Raw genomic sequence first — 23,467 nt, forward strand, 5'->3', positions numbered from 1 at the left:
TACCTCCGCGGATATCTTTCAGCACTCGCCCTTCGGCGACATACTGAACTCATTAAGGTCTCTCCTTGTCAGGAGAGTCCTGGCCGAACTATGTCCGGTAGGATTGGGGTGCGCATGACGAAGAAATTCGCCGCCCACCCACCACCCACTTAGTAGCCACTGTCGATGATTTGACCGACATGCTCAACTTCGACTCCGAAGACATCGACGATCCAGGAGGCGAACAAGAACCACTGCCCACAAGGCACTGGACAGCCACCTCGTCATATGACATATATATGGTGGACACACCCAAAGAAGGCAATGGCGCCGGGATAGCGGAGGATGACCCCTCCAAGAAGCAACCCAAGCGCCGACGTCAGCGGTGCCGCTCTAAGTCTCACCAAAGAAAAAGCGGTGACACCGGCATAGGAGATAATAGCACTCCGGACAGTGCCGAAGAAGACAACAATCCCCTCCAGCAAGATTTAGGGCAGGAGGATGGAGAAGCCAGCCCTCCCAAGAGAGCAGCAGATGGAGAAGCGGAGGATGATAATTACATGCCTCCCTCCGAAGACGAGGCAAGCCTCGACGATGACGAATTCTTCGTGCCTAAGGATCCCGTCGAACAAGAGCGCTTCAAGTGCCGGCTTATAGCCACGGCAGATAGCCTTAAGAAAAAGCAACAGCAGCTTCAAGCTGATCAAGATTTGCTAGCTGACAGATGGACTGAAGTCCTTGCGCCCGAGGAATATAAACTCGAACGCCCCTCCAAGAGTAACCCAAAGCGCAGGTTGCTACCCCGACTGGAGGAGGAAGCACCAAAACCTACATCTCCAGCGTATGACATGGTTGATCGGCCACCTCGTGGCCGCGACAGAGAGGCATTTCAGCCAAAAGCTCAGCCCGCACCCCGACGCCACTCAAATAAAAATGTCAATGCATGGGGAAATACGCCAGACCTGTGAGACGTATTGGAGGACAAAGCAAAACACGCTAGAACGATCTACGGATCACGAGGGCGCGCCACTATGCGAGATGATAACCGTCACGCCAGATACAATAAAAGTAAATCCGGCCGGCCGAACACAGCGGACAAGACTCATTTGAGCTGCGTCACGATATAGCCCAGTACAGAGGCGCTGCACACCCCCTATGCTTCACATACGAAGTAATGGATCACCAAATCCCAGAGGGTTTCAAATCCGTAAATATCAAATCATACGGATCAAGGACTTCCCCTTACACATCCACATGGCCTGCGGTGATCATCTACACGCCATCAAATACCTCCCACTCAAGCTCAAAGGACCAGCTCGACATTGGCTCAACAGCCTGCCAGCAGAATCCATTGGCTGTTGGGAAGATCTGGAAGCCGCATTCCTCAACAACTTCCAGGGCACTTATGTGCGACCACCGGATGCCGATGACTTGAACCACGTAATTCAGCAGCCGGAGGAATCGGCCAGGCAATTCAAGAGACGGTTCCTGACAAAGAAAAACCAAATTGTTGACTGTCCGGATGCAGAAGCCCTAGAAGCTTTTAAGCACAACATCCGCGATGAGTGGCTCGCCCGGCACCTCGGCCAGGAAAAGCCGAAATCTATGGCATCCTTCATGACACTCATGACCCGTTTTTGCGCGGGAGAAGACGGCTGGCTGGCTCACAGCAATAACATATCAAAGAACCATGTTACTTCGAATACCAAGGATGGCAATGGCAGGTCACGTCGCAACAAACACAAGCGCCGCATTAACAGCGACAATAATGAGGATACGGCAGTCAATGCCGGATTCAAATGCTCTAAACCCGGTCAGCGGAAAAAGCCATTCAAAAGAAGCACTCCGGGCCCGTCCAGTTTGGGCCGTATACTCGATCGCTCGTGTCAAATACACGGCACCCCCGATAAGCCAGCCAACCACACCAACAGGGATTGTTGGGTTTTCAAACAGGCCGGCAAGTTAAATGCCGAAAACAAAGATAAAGGGTCACATAGGGATGACGAGGAGGTGCCCCGGCAGCCGAACACCGGAGGACAGAAGAGGTTCCCCCCACAAGTGCGGACGGTGAACATGATATTCGCAACCCACATCCCCAAGAGGGAGCGGAAGCGTCCGCTAAGGGACGTATATGCGTTGGAGCCAGTCGCCCCAAAGTTCAACCCATGGTCCTCTTGTCCGATCACCTTCAATCGCAGGGACCACCCCACTAGTATCCGTCATGGCGGATTCGCCGCACTGATCCTAGACCCAAAAATTGACAGATTTCACCTCACTCGAGTCCTTATGGATGGCGGCAGCAGCCTGAACCTGCTTTATCAGGACACAGTGTGCAAAATGGGTATAGACCCCTCAAGGACCAAACCCCCAAAAACGACCTTTAAAGGCGTCATACCAGGTGTAGAGGCCCATTGCACAGGCTCAGTCACACTGGAAGTGGTCTTCGGATCCCCGGATAACTTCCGAAGCGAGGAGTTGATCTTCGATATAATCCCGTTCCGCAGTGGCTATCATGCACTGCTCAGGCGAACCGCATTTGCGGGATTCAATGCGGTACCGCATTATGCATACCTCAAGCTCAAGATGCCAGGACCTCGGGGGGTCATCACAGTTAATGGAAACACAGAGCGCACTCTCCGCATGGAGGAGCACACTGCGGCCCTCACAGCAGAAGCGCAAAGCAGCCTCTTAAGGCAATCCACCAGTTCGGCGATTAAGGAACCGGACACCTTCAAGCGCGCCCGGAGTAATCAGCAACAAGACCGCCTAACACGTTCCGAGCTCTCATAGCAATGCGGCCCCCACCCCAGTCCCAGCCAAACGGTGAAATCCGTGCCACGCGTATATAATTACGCATTGAAAATACCATGGGCATAGGTGGGGAGGGGGCACGACTACGGCACGCCCCAAGACACGGCTCAACCGCACTAGGGTCTTTCTGCTTTGTTATTTTTTCTCTTTCAGGACTTTAATCTCTGGAAACCCTGTCCGGCAGTATGATTGCCGGACACATGATGCAGCAACCAACGAGGCAAAAAGCTACGTCGCACCATGGAACTCCCTGGTGGATCCCGATAACGAGTGAAATATTTGCTTTAAATACCATTCCTCAGCTTTCCCTTGGAGGGGACATGTCAAATAGTCCTACTTTTTTCTTATCGCACTACTTGTATCATTCTGCTTTAACGCACCTTTTTGAATAAACAATGCATAGCACTAGACTATTATCGCATTCTCTATTCTTCCTTATATATATATATATATATATATATATATATATATATATATATATATATATATATATATGTTCATTCATGACATTCAGCACCCATACACTCTGGTACGGCCAATACGCCAGGGGCTTAAGCATACCCCATAATACGGCGTGAGAAGTCCGAACACTTTCGACAGTGCGGCACCCCAAACTTATAGCATTATATGCATCAGCTCCGAATCATGTCTTGGGTCAATAGTTGGGTTTGCCCGGCTCCCATGTTTTGGTACCTTACGTTCCGCTACATCGGCTAAGGTAGCACTGGGAGAACTACTGCGATTGTGCCCCAGTTCAGCTGGGCTAAGCACCTCAGTAGAGAAAGCTAAAACTGATTGTCATGATAAGGCGAGAGCTGGTCGTTGTTCGAGAGGTTTCGAGTCCCTAAAGACTTATGCCGCTTAGAGCGAGGAGTTGGCTTTGTCCGGCTTAAGGCGTGTATAGCGCCCCGAATTCGGCCTTCCGAATACTAGGGGCTTCGCCAAAATTTAAAATTGTAGAATTCTATGGCTAAGTGAGAGTGATAAAGCATTATAGTCCGATTGCCTTGTTCGTTGTGCTGGGCACCTCCCTCGAAGGACCCAAAAATGGGAAAAAGAGTGCTCAGGTTTATTCCGAACACCCCAGCACTCGTGGCATGGGGGCAGAAGCCGACGACTAGCCATCTCTCAGATTTAATAAACAGCCGAATAGAAGGTGATATTTTAAATTCAAACAAGCGTTGCATTGCGCATATGAACAAGTTATCATAATACAGGATCACACGAGCAAGTTCACTCAAAAATTACATCCTTCGCACACTTGTTCGCCACAAGACAGGCACCCTTCAGGACACCCTCATAATACATTTCGGGGTGGCGATGCTCCTTTCCCTGCGGCGGCCCCTCCTTCACCAGCTTCTCAGCGTCCATCTTGGCCCAGTGCACCTTTGCACAGGCAAAAGCCCGGCGGGCACCTTCGATACAGACGAACCGCTTGATGACTTCCAGCCGTGGGCAGGCATCCACAAGCTGCCTCACCAGGCCGAAGTAGCTGTTGGGAAGAGAGTCGCCAGGCCATAGCCGGACTATAAAGCCCTTCATGGCCTGTCCGGCCGCCTTGTGCAGCTCGACCAGTTGCTTCAGCTGGTCGCTCATAGCCATCGGGTGTTCGGTCCCAGTATACTGAGACCAGAACAACTTCTCCGTCGAGCTTCCCTCCTCGGCCTGGTAATATTTTGCGGCATCCGACACGCTACGGGGCAAATCTGCGAATGCTCCTGGAGAGCTCCGGACTCGGGTAAGTAACAAGTATTTTACTTTCACATGCTTGCTTTGTATATTGAATGCCTTACCCGCCGCTATCTTCCTCATCGCCTCAATTTCTTGGAGGGCCTTTTGGGCTTCAGCCTTGGCATGCTTTGTGCTCTCGAGGGCCGCGGCAAGCTCTGACTCTCGCATCTTCAAGTCAAGCTCCAAAGCCTCGTGCTTCTGCACGAGAGCCTGGAGCTCTTGCTGCACCTCGCCCACCCGTGCCTCTTGTTTTTCCCGCTCGGTGCGCTCCTTGGCCGCTTTGTTTTCGGCCTCAGACAGCGCTTTCTTCAGGGTCGCCACTTTGGTCATGGCCCCTGGGAAATTCATGATGATCATGTCATTTCGCAACCACATTTTCTTTTATATATAGACAAGGTATTACTTACCTTTGTTCTCCTCGAGCTGCCTCTTGGCAAGACCAAGCTCTTTCTCGGACCTCTCGAGGTCCTGCTTCAATGCGGCGACCTCCACAGTCAGTGCGGCAGAGGTCAGCAGCGAAGCCTGCATACGCATACAGACATACTTATATTAGACTCCTGCAGATATTATTTGATCCTCTATTCGGCTTTTCTTGTGAACACCAAACAGAGCATCAGGAGCTACTGTCTATGCGGTAATAGTTTTCCTATATTTTAAATACTTACCTCAAAGCATGTTAGAAGGCTGGCACAGGCTTCAGTCAGTCCGCTCTTGGCGGACTGAACCTTCTTGATCACCGCACTCATAATAGTGCGGTGCTCTTCATCGATGGAAGCGCCACGAAGCGCTCCTAGCAGGTTGTCCGTTGCCTTTGGATGGACAGAGGTCACCGGCACGGGTGTCTTGCCCCTTTTGGAAGGGGGGTGCCTGCCCGAGTCTGGAACCACTGGAGGTTCCGGCACGGTGTTCGCCTGAGAGCCGAACTTGGAACCCTCGGGAGCCTTTCTCCCTTTGCTCCTGGAGTCCAGAAGGTCGCCTTGAGGCGCCTCCGGGACTGTCTCCCCCGGCTCGGTGCCCCTTGAGAATATACCTCGGCATTGTCCGTAGGGAAAGGAGAGGAGGCGGTTGGAAGTGTATCGTTATTCATGTCCGACGAGTCCAAGGAACCGTCCGACGATGATACATCGATACGGGCTTGGGGCGAACTGCATAATCATATTCGGCGTTAGGAGAAGCAGTGCGAAAAAGGTATGCTTTGAGTTACTCAAGTATCTGAATACTTACGACTTCGCTAGGGGCTTGGACCTGAGCAGCCACTCGTCTTGGCCGTCGGCGGCGGTGGTGGAGCAGTCCGGAAGGAGAGTCCTTCCCTTCTTGGACCCTTCGGCCTCCCCGGTTGGGGCGGCCTTCCTTTTCTTGTCTCCCCCGGCTGGAGGGGGAGAATCTTCATCTTCCTTCTCCTCATTTTCACGGGAGGAGGGTGTCTTGGTGTTATCGGACGATGAGTCCGATACCACTTGGCGCCGGGAACTCTTTCGGGTTCCCTTGGCCTTCTTCTTGGTCTTCTCCGGCTCCTCATAAGGAGCCGAAGTCCACATCTCCGTCAGCAGAGCGTCCGCAGTGTCTTCGGGCAGAGGGGCCGGACAGTTAATCTGCTCTGATGTCTTCACCCAGTCCTGTCAAAGGCATGGGAGCTCAGACCCTGCACATGGTTAAGGTATGGGAAATAAATACCCTACCAGGTGTACAGAACTTACCGGATTCGCAGAACGCTTTGCGCTTAGCCCGCGGTCCTCGGTAAGAGAAGGAGGGACCTTTGTGCCCTTGAACAGCACCCTCCAGAAGTCCTTATGCGTTGTGTCAAAGATCTCGCTTAGGGTCTGGTGCTGGGCCAGGTCGAACTCCCATAAGTTGAAATCCCGTTGTTGACATGGGAGGATCCGGCGTAAGAGCATGACTTGGACTATGTTGACAAGCTTAAGTTTCTTGCTTGTCATGTTCCGGATACACTTCTGGAGTCCGTCCAGCTCCACCGAGGAGCCCCAAGACAGACCCTTCTCTTTCCAGGAAGTGAGCCGCGTGGGGACTCCGGATCAAAACTCGGGGGCCACCACCCAGTTGGTGTCGCGCGGCTCGGTGATGTAGAACCACCCCGATTGCCACCCCTTCATGGTCTCCACGAAGGAGCCCTCGAGCCATGTAACATTGGGCATTTTGCCCACCATGGCTCCGTCGCATTCTGCTTGTTGGCCGCCTACTACTTTCGGCTTGATATTGAAGGTCTTCAGCCATAGGCCGAACTGGGGCCAGATGCGGAGGAAAGCCTCGCACACGACGACGAACGCCGAGATGTTGAGGATGAAATTCGGGGCCAGATCATGAAAGTCCAGCCCGTAATAGAACATGAGGCCGCGGATGAATGAATGGAGGGGAAACCCCAATCCGCGGACGAAATGGGGGAGAAAAACCACCCTTTCATGAGGTTCCGGGGTAGGGACGACCTGCCACGTGGCTGGCAGCCGGTGTGCAATATCCACGGCAAAGTATCCAGCTCCACGTAGATTTTTGATGTGTCCCTCCGTGACGGAGGAGGCCATCCACTTGCCTCCCGCTCCGGACATGGTTGGAGAGAGTTGAGGAGAAGGATGCGGACTTGGGCGCTGGAGCTCGAGTGCGCGAGAATGGATGAGCAAGGAGGAAGAAGGCGTGGGTAGAAAAAGGTGAGACCTTATCCCTTTATAAGGGCGGACGAAACTATGCACCCACCACCAGCCTGGTAAAACTCACTTATCCCCCAAGCACCGTAATTGGTGGCGCGGTTGGGTTACCCACGCCCGTATTGATGAGAATCCCGTAATAAGGGGGACACGATCTCTGCTTTGACAAGACGTGTCAAGAAACCACCCCGCGTTATGTGCGGGGCTGGTTAAAGAAAAACGGTTCGAATAATTACCGGGCCATGGCATGATGTCATGCTGCAAAACGTGTCAGCAGATTAGATTTGTGGAAATATTATTCTCTCTACGGTGGTATGTGGAACTTATTTTGCAGGGTCGGACACTATCCTTGTATTCAAACTCTTCTGTGGTGTATTCAGAGGAGGAACCCGCCTTGCAATGCCGAAGACAACACTGCGCGCCGGACTCATCGTCATTGAAGCCTGGTTCAGGGGCTATTGAGGGAGTCCTGGATTAGGCGGTCTCCGGACAGCCGGACTGTGGGACTATGAAGATACGAGATTGAAGACTTCGTCCCGTGTCCGGATGGGACTCTACTTGGCGTGGAAGGCAAGCTAGGCAATACGGATATGTATATCTCCTCCTTTGTAACCGACCTTGTGTAACCCTAGCCCCCTCCAGTGTCTATATAAACCGGAGGGTTTTAGTCCGTAGGACAACATACAATCATACCATAGGCTAGCTTCTAGGGTTTAGCCTCTCCGATCTCGTGGTAGATCAACTCTTGTACTACTCATATTGTCAAGAATAATCAAGCACGACGTAGGGTTTTACCTCCATTAAGAGGGCCCGAACCTGGGTAAAACATCTTGCCCCCTGCCTCCTGTTACCATCCGCCTTAGATGCACAGTTCGGGACCCCCTACCCGAGATCCGCCGGTTTTAACACCGACAGTGGGCGTACAGGTCGAAGGTCGAGCACCCATAGGATAACGAATCGGTCGAGTATGGTGTGTTGTTCGTGAAGGTGCAAAGCCAGCTGGAGCCACAGGAGTATTCGTTCTCCCACCGCAAGAGGAGGCTGGATGGCGCGACGTCGCTTCCCCGCCATTCTCCACGGTTCCCTCGACGCTCGCCTCGTTTCAACAGCGTCGGTAGGGTTTAAGGTAAGCTTCGCACTAACCTAATCTTCCATCTGCTCATGCTTACAATCGGTGTGACAACTAATAAAAATCATGCTTACAATCGGTCTCCGAGTACTATGCCAATCACCCTAAAATAGCTCTGGACCTTTGGGTCAAAGTTGTGACACTGTGTACAAATAAAGAAAAATAGATTGGTGCTTCTTTCAGAAAAGAGTACACCCCTAGAAAACTGCCAATATAAGCTACCGGTATTTTCTAAGTCTAAGCTAATAGTATTTGGTTAGAGGATTTTCTGCCGAGAAAGATCCATCCATAGTGAGCGCCACACATCCCACTGATGGTGGTGGATGCCAATGCTTGGATGGAGCAGGGTTGGTGTCGGTAATTTTTACTTGGCACCTCACACTCTGCATATATGCCTTCAATCCGTACATTTGTGCAGTTCCACCAAAATGCAGCTGAATAACCCTATTTGCACACATAATGAAAAGGCGTGATTATATTATAGTGGCACTAGTTGATGAAACATACACTAATAAACAAAAGAAAATATTACATCATACTGGAAATCGACCCAAGTCTCCCCGATACACCTTCTTCCAGTGATGAACATCAGTGTACAGAGGTAGTACAAGGAGGGGCCTTGAGACATTCAAATCTCTATTTTTGTGCAGATCAACTAAAATTAAGCACCCTAGTTTGCAGAAATGCTTAAACATTAACAATGGCACTAGTTGATGAAACATACATTAACAAAGAGAAGAACTTTCTTTATCTACATTGGAAATGAAATGATAGAGAGGACACTCGCTCTATTTTAACTGTATTATTACTTCATTTTCTCAGTGACACTAGGGTCGAGCAGGTGGCAAACGAGGTGTACCGTGCGTCACAAGGATGAAGGCCATGGGTGCTTAGACTGGGATGCTGAAGCTGGCTCTTTCAGTCCCTATCTTCCCCCTGATGTTTCTGTGGTAGCATTTGGGTTGTAATCCAAACTTGGTCGAGCTGGTGCAGCGTCCCCCTACCTGCCTTGCTTATGTGGCGAACTTGTCTCCTGCTAGTACTCAGTTCGTTCTAGTAGTAGTTGCATAACTGCCCGTTTACACTGAGATGTTGTCGGATAATGGTTCTCTATGGTTGGGTTTCTTTAATGAAATCGGAGGGAACCCCCCTCTTTCGATATATAAGAAAAACAGTGTTACCAGCGGTGCCAAAACATTGCCTCAAATTAATAGTGCCACTAGATTAAGGTGCAAAATAATAACATTACTGCTTTTATCATGGCAGTGCCAAAACAGTAGCACTAGAGCAGGATCAACATGCAGGATCTTTGGCAAACGATCTGACCAAAAAGGAGCATACCTCGTGATGGGAACCATATCTGTAGTCAACACCATCGTAGAAGGGATGACACCAGTCACCAACATGGATGATTCAGTTCATGGGACAATTTGGTGCAGTTCACCTAAAATGAAGCAATGTCCCATGAGCTAGTAGCTTCTTCTTCTTCTTCTTTTAAGAAAAGGGCTCCAGCCCTGGTTCCATTTCCATCAGAAAACGAAACCCACAAAGCTTATTCTTCATTAGTTGCAATAAAATTGAGCAACATCAAGGTTGGTCGTGAAGCTCCTGGAGAGTAGGCGGACCAGGATAGTTGCATCTCTAACGAAAAGAAGCAACTTATCTTAATGGGAAATTTAGCAGGACATGAAAAAAGTGCCATTGATTCATATTACTGGAGGCATTACATTGAAACCAACATTGGTTTAATGTGTCCTTACTTTTAACAGTGCGACTGCTACATTTTACCAATGGCATTACATAAGAGCGGCTCGGGGCAACAAACATCAGAAGAGGATATCTAGGTTGGTCCCATTTTTGTTCAGTATATAGCCACCTTATACTGTGTGAGGCTAGCAAATCTAGTGCTGGACTTACTCTGTTGACTTGTCCCCCATTCCCCACTTTCTTTCCTTTTTCAACCAATAGATCGGGTTTATATTGAGTTTGTATTGTGTTCCCTTTATTTCCCTATTAGACCTAGAGACCAGTTGGATAGCCAGTCTCTGCTACTTTTCACCCCCATGATGTCCTTTTTCGACCAAGTCCTAGATCCAGGTAACAAATCTTCCCCCACCCCACCCCCTTTCTTCCTTGTTTGAACCAAGTACTACTAGATTCGAGTGCATGAACTAGTTTACCTCTTAACAGTAAAAAAATTAGGTGATTTTCGAACAGCCGATCGATCCTATCTACACGAGGGGGGCTGAGAAATAGTAAAAGATACAAATGCAGCGACTTCAGGAGCTCGGGAAGTAGAGCAAGGCCGGTTTCGAAGGAAGTTATACCTGAGGGTCATCGGGATGTCGCTAGGTGGGCGGCGGGAGGCCGGATCTGCCCACACTATGGTAGCGAGGAAGAAGGGGTGGGAGGCCCTCCCTCGCCAGTGATGCTTGGGAGAGAATGGCAAGGCACGTTGATCGGGACATGCCGGCAGTGGGTAAGAGCCGTCGCCAAGGACGACCATGTGAACATTGCACCTTCTCACCTTCCCCGGCGGAGAGGATCCAGCTGGATCTGTGACCAGCGGTGAGTACAGAGAGAGTGTGGCCAGCGCTGTCGTGTTTAGATCTGGAGAGGACGAGACAGTATGAAGATAGCAACATTAGCAAGCAAGCGCGGAGGCTCCTGCCTATATAGTGGAGTACTAGTTTTCTTTTGTCTACCGGCTGGAGTCGGCTTGACCTCGGCAATGACTATCGAGAAGTCTTCATGCACGTGCCCCGGAGGGCGCAGTTGTCGTCATTTTGATCTGAAGCACCAGATTATAACATATAACACAAAAAATGTGCATGACAAGAAATCATAACCTAACTGCCCAAAGGAGATAAGATGAATCCCGACGAACAAACTAGACGAGGATCAAATCTCAAATTAAAGATAAAATCATAGAAAAGGGGTTCGTCGATAGATGTCCTAATTAACATAGCCGGCTTGACCTAGATGGCAGCCAAGTAGTCTTCGTGCATGTGCCCCCAATGACTAGCCCAACTTAGTTGTCCCTGTTTAACCCTCGTAGTGATTCAAAGCACATGACACCTAATTTTGCGAGATGACAAGAAACCTTTTTTTAGATTTCTCACCAGAACTACAACCCTGTACAACACAGCCTACACGATATGTAGACGATAGCCAATCTAGGCATGTCTGCTGGAGTCTGGTCACATGCATGGATGAACTGATCTTCCGTGTCTTGCAGGGATCGTCCAGGTACCAATGTATGTACTTCTATTAACTCACCCGATTTGCGGGGCCGGGGAGTGTGCCTATGGTCGGTTCTCAATTACAGTCCCACATGCGTGTGCAAACGCAATATGACGCGTGTTCCATTCAAAGAGCGGCGTGCCAGACCGACCGACTGTATGGGGTGTGACGCGAATGCTATGGGCGTGCTGTATACTCCATACATGTGTATCGCCGTTTTCTTGAGGCTTTGCTCCACGGCGCAATCCATGGATACAAAATTAGTATACTATACTATTTAAAAGTCAAGGACCGGGCTTTTCCCGCGCGGTAGGCGGGGCAGTTCTGCCTAGTCGGTTCGATAGAGATGCGAGAAGATGAGGGAGTAGGCTGCTGCAAACGTAGGGATGTGTGATTTGATAGTGAGTTACTGCTGGACAGGTGGGGCCCGGTGATTTGACTTGCCATTATCATTTTAACTGCGGTGCTACGACCGGCTTGAATCTCCCGATTCCTGATCACCTCCATACAGGTGCCTTTCCCAATGCTCCACCATGTAGAGGCTAGCTCTTGCTTGAGAGCCCACTCCTCCACTTTTTCCTTGCCTCTTTCCCTCAAATATGCAAAAATACCATGTAAAGCGGGCTTATAGCCCACTATTGTACTTGATCCTACAGGTGCTAAGCCTGCCACATAGGCATAAAGTCTGATGTGGCAAATTAATTAAGAAGAGAGAGACTAGTTTGGTGACCCCAGGAAGAAACGGTGATAAGCGTGTGTACCTAGATGAAGCAAACTTAGCAACAAAAAAGTAAGCACCTGTGCATTGGGGACTTGAGTTGCTAAGCCATTTAATGCCCATAGCACCTCATCTAAGCACCATTTCATTGGAAGAGCTCACTCCTTGGCAAATGCAATAGATACTACAAAGAAAGAGATAGAGAGAAGTAAACAAAAAAATACTCTTATAGCCAACCTTATAGCTAACCTTGTTGTATGAGTGACTAAGTGATGACTATGTATGACATGCCAACATCAGATAGCCTAACGCACCATGTTAAATCTCCAAGGGTGCAACCGCGCGAGCGAGGCGACGGTCATGGTAGGTGCGACCATGATACGGGCTGCTGGCAGCCCTTGGATCTGAGATCGAACGGTCGCATGCTAAGTTGCTGAAAATTTGCAGAATAACCCTCCAGGATAGGATATTCACCATAGTTCTAGAATCACGCCATGCAACCGTTTGATCTCAGATCCAAGGGCTCTCAGAAGCCCGTATCATGGGAGAATGGAAAGCTTCGTATCACCTGTAATTTTTTCTGACGCTTGACATGACATCGAAAGCCATTTAATTGCGCATCGAGTAGACATGACATCTAATTGGGCCCCCATAGTACTGTGCATGAATCCATTTATCCACTAGGCAAGCCACTACCCTACCACTCGCATGTGCCCCCCCACTCGACATTTTTACAATCGATAAACCGCTCCTAGTCATCCCGTCCTTTCGCATTACGGCAGTTCCATTAATCCTAACCCTCCTCCCAAATCCATGGCGTCCCACATCTCCATGATCGGCGGTGGGTACAAGGTTAGAACCATCACCGGCGATGAGTTCTACGTCATCTACACCCGTTCTTCTGTAAAGGTCAAAGAATGCCTTCCTCGCTTCAAACGCATGTTCGAAAACTCAAATGATGAGTGGGTCGCTGGGCTAGATGTTGAGTACACCGCAGTCCCGGGAAGGGAGAAGAATCTAAAGGAGTCAGAGAGGAAGAAGACGGCCGTGATCCAGATTTGCGTGCATGACTTATGCTTGGTCTACCACATATGCCATGCTGACGTGGAGTGCCAGGATTTTAAGAATTTCCTCAAGGACGGCCGAGTCAGATTCGTTACTGTAGACTTTAGGAACAAAAAGGAAATCCTGGGTCGGATAGGCCTTGTTGTAGGCGACCCCTTCGACCTCCAGAAGAAAAGGCTGGTGCCCTCCCGCGATCAGCCTTCAATGTTGACCCTGGCAGGAGCCATGGTTCATCCTTTGTACGGTACACTGAAGAAACCTCCATTCAAGTTTCATCATGCATGGGAGTGGAATGTACTAGATATAGACCACATCCACTACGTTGCAATGGATGGCTACCTTGGTTTCAATATCTACAAGGGTTGGATGAAGAGCAAGAGCCAAGTGTGCAGTTCAAGCAAAGAAGTATCGGCCAAGAGGAAGAGGGACAAGGACGAAGTCGAGGACATGGATGAGGAGTCCGAGTAAGGTGGCAGTGTCGTTGCTCATGGTGGTTCTAATGCAGTGTCTACCAGATTAGTTGCTTAGTTTAATTTCAGGTGTGCTTAGTTTTATTTGAGGGGTGTGTTGTGCTGAGCCCCCAGTAGAACTATGTTATGTTTCTTCTCATTATATTTTGTACATTTCATCTTTTAGTTGGTATAGTACTACCACTCATTTCTTCACATTATATACGTACAATATATATGGCCAACATCATATAGCCAGCAATTTAGTTGTCACAGAATTTCAGGGTGCTTAGTTTTGTCAAAGAATTCCAGGGTGCTTAGTTTTATTTGAGGGGTGTGTTGTGCTGGAGACTATTAACTTATAATTGTGAGAATCGGCTTATTTTTGTCATGTAACATGGTCAACGGGTTTGACGTGAAAATAACAATGTCTAATGGCATTTCTAATATACGTTGCCTCCCCTAGATTTTCTTTACAGAGGCAACATAAAACTATATGAGTGCCCTATTAAATTTTGGAATTATTCCGGGTTCGTTTGGCCTTTTTTATACATTAAATGAGTTTCTAGTCATTTAATGTGCATAATTCAAATTTGAACTACAAGCACATGCTCCTATGCACCAAAGTTGATTGAAAAATCACATGTGTGACCTCGGGTGAATTTCGAGGTCACATGCAAGAAATGGGAATAAATTCAAACATCTGGGCATCGTGGTTCGGCCGAGAACATTGAGAAGCTTGGTTTTAAAATTCTTGTAAATCCAAAACACGCCTAAAAATCATGAAACTTGGCATGGTATCATGTCATGGTACTACCATGCTGTGGTAAAAAAATTGCATAATAGGAACAAGTTTTGGTATAAGTTTCTTGCAAACCGGAACTTCTCTCAAGAAGGCTCGTGGTTTTGAGAGGGAACGTGTCACCTTTGTGTGCATAATTCAAATTTTAAATACAAGCACATGCTCCAGTGCACCAAAGCTGGTTGAAAAATCACATGTGTGTCCTCGGGTAAATTTCTAGGTCCCATGCCAGAAATGGGAATGAAATTCAAACATCTGGGCATCATGGCTCGGCTGGAAACATTGAGAAACTTGGTTTTTTAATTCCTGTAAATCCGAAACACGCATGAAAATCATGAAACTTGGCTTGGTATCATGACATGGCACCAACATGCTGTGGTAATTTTGCTGTCCGATTTGTGAAGGCGCACACATTAACAATCAACAAAGTCATTTTGCAACAAGTGTTGTCATGTTACAATCGGAAACACAAGTATTATTGAAACCGTGGGTGTTCTATTTACCATTTACGTGCTGCCACGTGTCCCCGTTTTTTATTAGCTAGGAGGCGCCATGCAGGGTAGCTATTTGAGTACGGGAGGCGTGCGAGCCCTTTGACCTCCATATGCCGTCCACCTCTCTCCCAAGGTCTCCATTAATGGCGCCTGAGCCTCTTTTTAATGGCGTGGCAATGTCTCACTTGACTGAGATTTAAGAGAGAAAAAAGAAAATTTTGCACGGATCTTGATGTAAGATCTGACGGACCTATATAGCATCTACTGCGACTTATAGCAAGACTGGTGAATATATATAAGGACGATGAGAGTAGATAATAATTGTGTTACATAATTGGGAAGATAACTAAGAAAGCCACATGCGGCTACGCCGGAAATACACAAGGGCAAAAGAAGAAGGAAGACGCATACAACGATCTGGCTCGCTGATCTCTACTTTCTTTATGCGCTGCTGGTCGCGGATACTAGTTCTCGCGGCGGGCGATGATCTCTTTCATCAGTTTCATGTCCTTAATACGCTGCTTGGCAGCATCCATGGATTCCTCCACCAGCATGTTGTGCTCGATGCGGACACTACTAGGGAAAAGCCTAGCAGCAGCGCGGGTTTTAGGCCTATCAGCAGCGCGGGTACCCGCGTTACCAATAAGGCGCTACAGCTAATAGTTAGTAATAGCGTGTGCCACCCATGCTACTGCTATTTAGTACCCGTGCCACTACTAGCAAAATAGTAGCAGCGTGTCCATACTACCAACGCTACTAGTATCCTAAATACTAGTAGCGTGTAGTCTTTTCCCATGCCACTACTAACTAATTTATAATTAAAAAAATAAAATCCACCAATTCCATTTTATGCATACAGTTCCCAGTAAACACAACAATAGTGAGCACTGCTGGGCTCCTATTTCATGGTTAACTGGAAACCGAAGGGAATAAATCAGCCAAAAAACCTCATTATGCATTGCAACTCACAAATGACCACTTCAAAGAACATGCAAGTATCTATGTCATTAACAATTGCAAACATAAGTTTCTTTTTACTACAGTTGTTGTATGTACTATCACACAGTTCCTCATTCTGTTCTCACTCAATAATAAGAAAAATGAAAAGTAAAGATAGAGATAATCTGCCGCAATTGCACTTCGGTGTCATGGATTCAGTCTGCCGCTTCAACATCTCATTATCCGGCAGCACTCTATCGCTATCTTCTACCTATGAATAAAAACAGACCTTGTCAGAGAAGCAAATGTGAAACCTTATTACAACATGTATGCTAAGTCGCTAACCCATAGAGACAGCTAGAACAAATGTGGAAACTTTCCATGTTGCCGAGTAAGTATATTAACTAGACAAAGTTAGATGACAGTGAAGCTTAAAGCTGCAGTAAGAAATATTAGATATACACATTTTGAAAATCAACCTCAGAAGTGGATACTCTAGTAGACCTGCAAGAGCAGATATGGTAGTAACCAAAATCCTATAAAGGTTCGAGGTTAAAGATTATAAATCCAATTTGTCATTAGCATAAAAATATTAGTTCCATGAAGAAGTTTGTCAAGAGATATTTTCTAGTGTTTCTAAGACAGTGACTGAAACATAATGAAAGAAAACACGTTTCTGCATTTTAATTAGGGGGAGCTTTAGTTCTAAAATACTGGAACTGTGACTGAATGATCATATATACTATTAGAAAAACAGACCAAAATCCCCGCAGAACAAAACAGACCAAAAAAATTAACTTCCTACTTACAGTGGCAAGAAAATCTTATATGAATGTGTTATAATAAATAATGCTAACCATGAAGCCTTCTTCCATATAACAAAGGAATAACATTCTTAATTAAATTTAACCCTAGCAGAATACTTGGTTATCCAGTGCAAAATGGTTGCCTTTTAAACTATGGAACACAAAGAATCATCATTAGCCGTCAATGCAAATCAGCTTCTCTCCATAGAGAAGAGAAGACGTCTTGGTCTCTTGGATGCATGAAGCACACCGTATATGCTAATCTGATCAGAGCATTTTCTTTTTCAATTTAATCGCGCAATGCCAACATCCCCACCCATAGATGTTTTGTTTGTGTATGAATAGTACAATGTTTTCTTTTCAATTTAATGAGCAAAGTTTAAGGTCCATAGGCTCCTTTGTATCCTGTGGAACACAGAATTCTACATTGATTGAACAAATTGACATTTCAACATTCCTAGAGGCATTGTTGCAAACACCTTGCGAGCGAGCTCAGAGCGTGCACCTGCTGCATAGACAAGACTAATCTAATCGCAAGCCGTCCTACTAGTAGCAGTTCAGCAGAAGGATCCTACTAGTTCATCTACTAAACTTACATAAACTAAATCTTACTAGCTCAATCAGAATACTATGGTTTCTACAAAACTGTACTTTTGAGTACTGTGAGGTGTTTGCCTAAACCAACAAAATTGTACATTTGTAGCACTCATTTGCTCAAACAATCACTCAAAATTCAGAAGTAGAAATAGAAGCTTATGCAGTTGCCGATCAACCGTAGCTAATGGACTATAGAATTCACTGCTCCTCACTTGTGATAAATTAGGCTAAAAAATTGCATGTTCAATTTTGCATCAACCGAACTTAAGAGAACGGAGAAACCGTACCTTGGGCTGTAGCTCTTGGCGACGTATCTCCCGACACCAGGGTTTATCCACACAATCCTCCGGATTGAGTCATCGGTGTCATTAGCATATCCCACCCACCAACCTACCTGAAAATGAAATTGGCTAGAGTCAAACCCAACAACGCATGCTGCAGGATGGCATCAAAAGCCCACTTGATGGATTATCTAGTGTTTACAACTTTGGCCATATCTGGAACAGACATGTGTGTATTCTTTTGCATATATAAAGGATGGAACAACAGAGGAATTATCACTAGCCATGGTTTTTTATTACTTATATTAGGACCAGCACCTTACTTATATTACACCTCATGGATAGTTGTTCAGCAAACAGAGACCACACTTTACATGATGATGTCCCCTTTTTGCTGAGCTTTTACAAAAACAGGTACTCACATTTGACATAATTTCTCATCTTTAGATGCCAATCCCTTTTGCTGGATGTTTATTATATATACAAAACAGCACAATGGTACACACGCAACTAGGACGATCATGTTTAGGTACAAATATAGTTTGCTGGGTATTAAGGAGCACCATGGACTAGAATTCCTAACTGAAGATTCACAAAATCAAGACCAGCATGAAGCTAATTGAGCACTTGGACTGGAACAATGCACTCACACATGCGCGAAAGCTAACGAGGCAAGAGCTTACGATAAGATGTATGTCCAGAACTGCTTGTCCTTCACGTGGCATGGACACAGATCATAGCGGACCTTAGCGAGTTCCTACAGGGATCACAAATTACAGTTTGAGACCTGAGAGCCATCTCTGTCTTGGGCGAAGCAAAGTACGAGATCCGCGGGAGACCTACCTTGGCTCTGGCGAGCACGAGGACAGCGTGCCGCCGCTGCCAGTCCGAGAGCTCGGCCGCCGACTCCGCGGATCGTCCTGTGACAAAGCATAGCACCGCCAGTAATCGAGAGTGAACTAGCAGGGGAGCAGAATCGAGAAGGGAGGAAGGAGGGGGTGCCTTGGTGGAGTTGGAGGGGAAGGACTTGAAGGCGTCAGGGGAGAGTGTACGGAGGAAGTCAAGGAGCTGCGGCGTGACGCCGAGCTCCTCCGCGTCCTCCTCCTTCCCCTCCGCGACAGAGGGTTTGCTTGGGCCGGTTCCGTCGCTGCCGCTGCCGCCGGCTCGGCGGCAGAACAGCCATGGGAACGAGGAGAAGGCCATCGGCGGGCTGGTGGGCTGGGACGGGATGCGGCCGGCGATGGCGATATGATGGATACGAGATTCGTCGGCGAGCTCGCTGGACTGGGGGGAGGGGAGGGCAGCGGCGCGAGACGGGGAGCGGCGGCCACGCGGCCGCCGGCGTGGCGCATGCAGCGGGGGATGGAGGCAGAGGGGATCTGGATCGGGCGTTGGTGGATTTTTTTAGACAGACATGGGTTGAGTGGTGTGGGACGGTTGCGGGTGGGAGTGTATCCGGCGGGGGTGGGTGGCGTGGGAGACTAGTAGTAGTGCGGGTGTTTGACCTGCGCTATGGCTATCCACGTAGTAGTAGCGTAGGTTTTACAACCCGCGCTACAACTACGGCTGGTCTCGGGAGGCACGGTGGAAATAACTTAGTAGTAGCGAGGGGTAAAAACCCACGCTACTACTATCAGGTTATTAGCAGTGCGGTTTTCTCAAGCTTGCTACTGCTAATTAGCAGTAGCGTTTGTTTTTAAACCGCGTTGCTGCTAAGATTCTATGTATAAGGTTTTCCCTAGTAGTGGGACCATGGCATTCTCATCCATAAGTTTCTTGATGATGACTCCCGTCCTCTGCAACAAGGCAGCGGTCTCCTCCTCCTGCTTCGCCCTTCCAGCGATCTTCGCCCCCAGCAGGTCGCGCTCACCCCGGAGCTTCGCATTGCCCTCCCATAGTTGCCGGATGACGCCGGTAGCCTCGTCCTCATCCTCGCCCAGCCGGAGACCCGATCCATCTGGCTATGGACTATCGCATGCATGCGCCTACAAGAGTCCTCGCCTGCCCGAGAGAAATTTTCCCAGGCCGGCGCGGCGGGACCTCCCTACTGCTTCAGCGGCGCGGCGGGACATCTCTGCTGCTTCCGCAGCATGGCCAGACCAGTCTGCTACATCGACGGCACGGCGGGACCTCCGTGCGGCTTCGGTGGTGCGGAGGGACCTGCTACCTCTTGAGCACATGCGTTGGTTTTCCCTTGAAGAGGAAAGGGTGGTGCAGCAAAGTAGCGTAAGTATTTCCCTCAGTTTTGAGAACCAAGGTATCAATCCAGTAGGAGGCTACGCGCCAGTCCCTCGCACCTACACAAAACAAATAAATCCTCGCAACCAATGCGATAAGGGGTTGTCAATCCCTACACGGTCACTTACGAGAGTGAGATCTGATAGATAAGATAAGATAATATTTTTGGTATTTTTATGATAAAGATGCAAAGTAAAATAAAAGGCAATGAAGATAGCTAAGTTTTGGAAGATTAATATGATGGAAGATAGACCCGGGGCCATAGGTTTCACTAGTGGCTTCTCTCAAGAGCATAAGTATTTTACGGTGGGTGAACAAATTACTATTGAGCAATTGACAGAATTGAGCATAGTTATGAGAATATCTAGGTATGATCATGTATATAGGCATCACGTCCGAGACAAGTAGACCGACTCCTGCCTGGATCTACTACTATTACTCCACACATCGACCGCTATCCAGCATGCATCTAGAGTATTAAGTTCATAAGAACAGAGTAACGCTTTAAGCAAGATGACATGATGTAGAGGGATAAAATCATGCAATATGATGAAAACCCCATCTTGTTATCCTCGATGGCAACAATACAATAAATGCCTTGCTGCCCCTACTGTCACTGGGAAAGGACACCGCAAGCTTGAACCCAAAGCTAAGCACTTCTCCCATTGCAAGAAATATCAATCTAGTAGGCCAAACCAAACTGATAATTCGAAGAGACTTGCAAAGATAACCAATCATACATAAAAGAATTCAAAGAAGATTCAAATATTGTTCATAGATAAACTTGATCATAAACCCACAATTCATCGGTCTCAACAAACACGCCGCAAAAGAAGATTACATCGAATAGATCTCCACAAGAGAGGGGGCGAACTTTGTATTGAGATCCAAAAAGAGAGAAGAAGCCATCTAGCTAATAACTATGGACCCGAAGGTCTGAGGTAAGCTACTCACACTTCATCGGAGAGGCTATGGTGTTGATGTAGAAGCCCTCCGTGATCGATGCCCCCTCCAGCGGAGCTCCGGAACAGGCCCCAAGATGGGATCTCGTGGATACAGAAAGTTACGGCGGTGTAATTAGGGTTTTGGCTCCGTATTTGATCGTTTGGGGGTACGTAGGTATATATAGGAGGAAGGAGTACGTCGGTGGAGCAACAGGGGGGCCACGAGGGTGGAGGGCGCGCCTGGGGGGTAGGCGTGCCCCCCTACCTCGTGGCTTCACTGTTGGTTGCTTGACGTAGGGTCCAAGTCTCCTGGATCTTGTTCGTTCCAAAAATCACGTTCCCGAAGGTTTCATTCCGTTTGGACTCCGTTTGATATTCCTTTTCTTCGAAACCCTAAAATAGGCAAAAAAAACAGCAATTCTGGGCTGGGCCTCCGGTTAGTAGGTTAGTCCCAAAAATAATATAAAAGTGTATAATAAAGCCCAATAATGTCCAAAACGGAAGATAATATAGCATGGAACAATCAAAAATTATAGATACGTTGGAGACGTATCAAGCATCCCCAAGCTTAATTCCTGCTCGTCCTTGAGTAGGTAAATGATAAAAACAGAATTTTTGATGTGGAATGCTACTAGGCATAATTTCAATGTAATTCTTCTTAATTGTGGCATGAATATTCAGATTCGAAAGATTCAAGACAAAAGTTTAATATTGACATAGAAATAATAATACTTCAAGCATACTAACTAAGCAATTATGTCTTCTCAAAATAACATGGCCAAACGAAGTTCATCCCTACAAAATCATATAGTTTAGTCATGCTCCATTTTCGTCACACAAGAATGCTCTCATCATGCACAACCCCGATGACAAGCCAAGCAATTGTTTCATACTTTAGTAATCTCAAACTTTATAAACCTTCACGCAATACATGAGCGTGAGCCATGGATATAGCACTTTGGGTGGAATAGAGTATAATGATGGGGCTTATGTGGAGAAGACAATAAAAAAGGAGAAAGTCTCACATCAATGTGGCTAATCAATGAGATATGGAGATGCCCATAGATTGATGTTAATGCAAGGAGTAGGGATTGCCATGCAACGGATGCACTAGAGCTATAAATGTATGAAAGCTCAACAAAAGAAACTAGTGGGTGTGCATCCAACTTTCTTGCACACAAAGACCTAGGGCACTTGCGGAGGCCCATTTTTGGAATATACAAGCCAAGTTCTATAATGATAAATTCCCACTAGTATATGAAAGTGACAAAACAAGAAACTCTCTATCATGAAGATCATGGTGCTACTTTGAAGCATAAGTGTGGCAAAAAGATAGTAGAATTGTCCCTTTTCATTCCCCTTTTTTCTGGGCCTTTTTTTGGCCTTTCTCTTTTTTTATTGGGACAATGCTCTATTAAATGATGATCATCACACTTCTATTTATTTACAACTCAATGATTACAACTCGATACTAGAACAAGGCATGACTCTATATGGATGCCTCTGGTGGTGTACCGGGATATGCAATAAACCAAGAGTGACATGTATGAAAGAATTATGAACGGTGGCTTTGCCACAAATACGATGTCAACTACATGATCATGCTAAGCAATATGACAATGATGAATGTGTCATGATAAACGGGATGGTGGAAAGTTGCATGGCAATATATCTCAGAATGGCTATGGAAATGCCATAATAGGTAGGTATGGTGGCTGTTTTAAGGAAGATATAAGGAGGTTTATCTGTGAAAGAGCATATCATATCACGGGGTGTGGATGCACCGGCGATGTTTGCACCAACTCTCAATGTGAGAAAGGGCAATGCATGGTACCGAAGAGGCTAGCAATGATGGAAAGGTCAGAGTGCGTATAATCCATGGACTCAACATTAGTCATAACGAACTCATATACTTATTGCAAAAATCTACAAGTCATCAAAAACCAAGCACTACGCGCATGCTCCTAGGGGGATAGATTGGTAGGAAAAGACCATCGCTCGTCCCCGACCGCCACTCATAAGGAGGACAATCAAAGAACACCTCATGTTTCAAATTTGTCACATAACGTTTACCATACGTGCATGCTACGGGACTTGCAAACATCAACACAAGTATTTCTCAATTTCACAACTACTCAACTAGCACAACTTTAATATCACTACCTCCATATCTCAAAACAATCATCAAGCATCAAACTTCTCTTAGTATTCAAAACACTCATAAGAAAGTTTTTACTAATCTTGAATACCTAGCATATTAGGATTATTTAAGAAAATTACCATGCTATTTAAGACTCTCAAAATAATCTAAGTGAAGCATGAGATATCAATAGTTTCTATAAAACAAATCCACCACCTTGCTCTAAAAGATATAAGTGAAGTACTAGAGCAAAACTATATAACTCAAAAGATATAAGTGAAGCACATAGAGTATTCTAATAATTTCCGAATCATGTGTGTGTCTCTCAAAAGTTGTGTACATCAAAGATTATTATGGTAAACTAAAAAGAAAAGACTCAAATCATACAAGATGCTCCAAGCAAAACACATATCATGTGGTGAATAAAAATATAGCTCCAAGTAA

The 23,467-nt window shown here is 46.9% G+C and overlaps 1 protein-coding gene across 1 annotated transcript; it reads right to left on the reverse strand.

The window, feature by feature from the left end:
• Window positions 1-18,279: 18,279 nt before the first annotated feature.
• On the reverse strand, window positions 18,280-18,904 carry LOC119333072. Its single transcript, XM_037606100.1, has 4 exons — window positions 18,726-18,904; window positions 18,545-18,644; window positions 18,385-18,458; window positions 18,280-18,283 (listed from the first exon to the last, which is right to left on the reverse strand). The coding sequence occupies exons 1-4, from the start codon at window positions 18,902-18,904 to the stop codon at window positions 18,280-18,282; spliced, it is 357 nt and encodes a 118-aa protein (XP_037461997.1).
• Window positions 18,905-23,467: the final 4,563 nt, after the last annotated feature.

The sequence above is a fragment of the Triticum dicoccoides genome, chromosome 7A (assembly GCF_002162155.2).
Source record: "Triticum dicoccoides isolate Atlit2015 ecotype Zavitan chromosome 7A, WEW_v2.0, whole genome shotgun sequence".
Lineage (NCBI taxonomy): Eukaryota > Viridiplantae > Streptophyta > Magnoliopsida > Poales > Poaceae > Triticum > Triticum dicoccoides.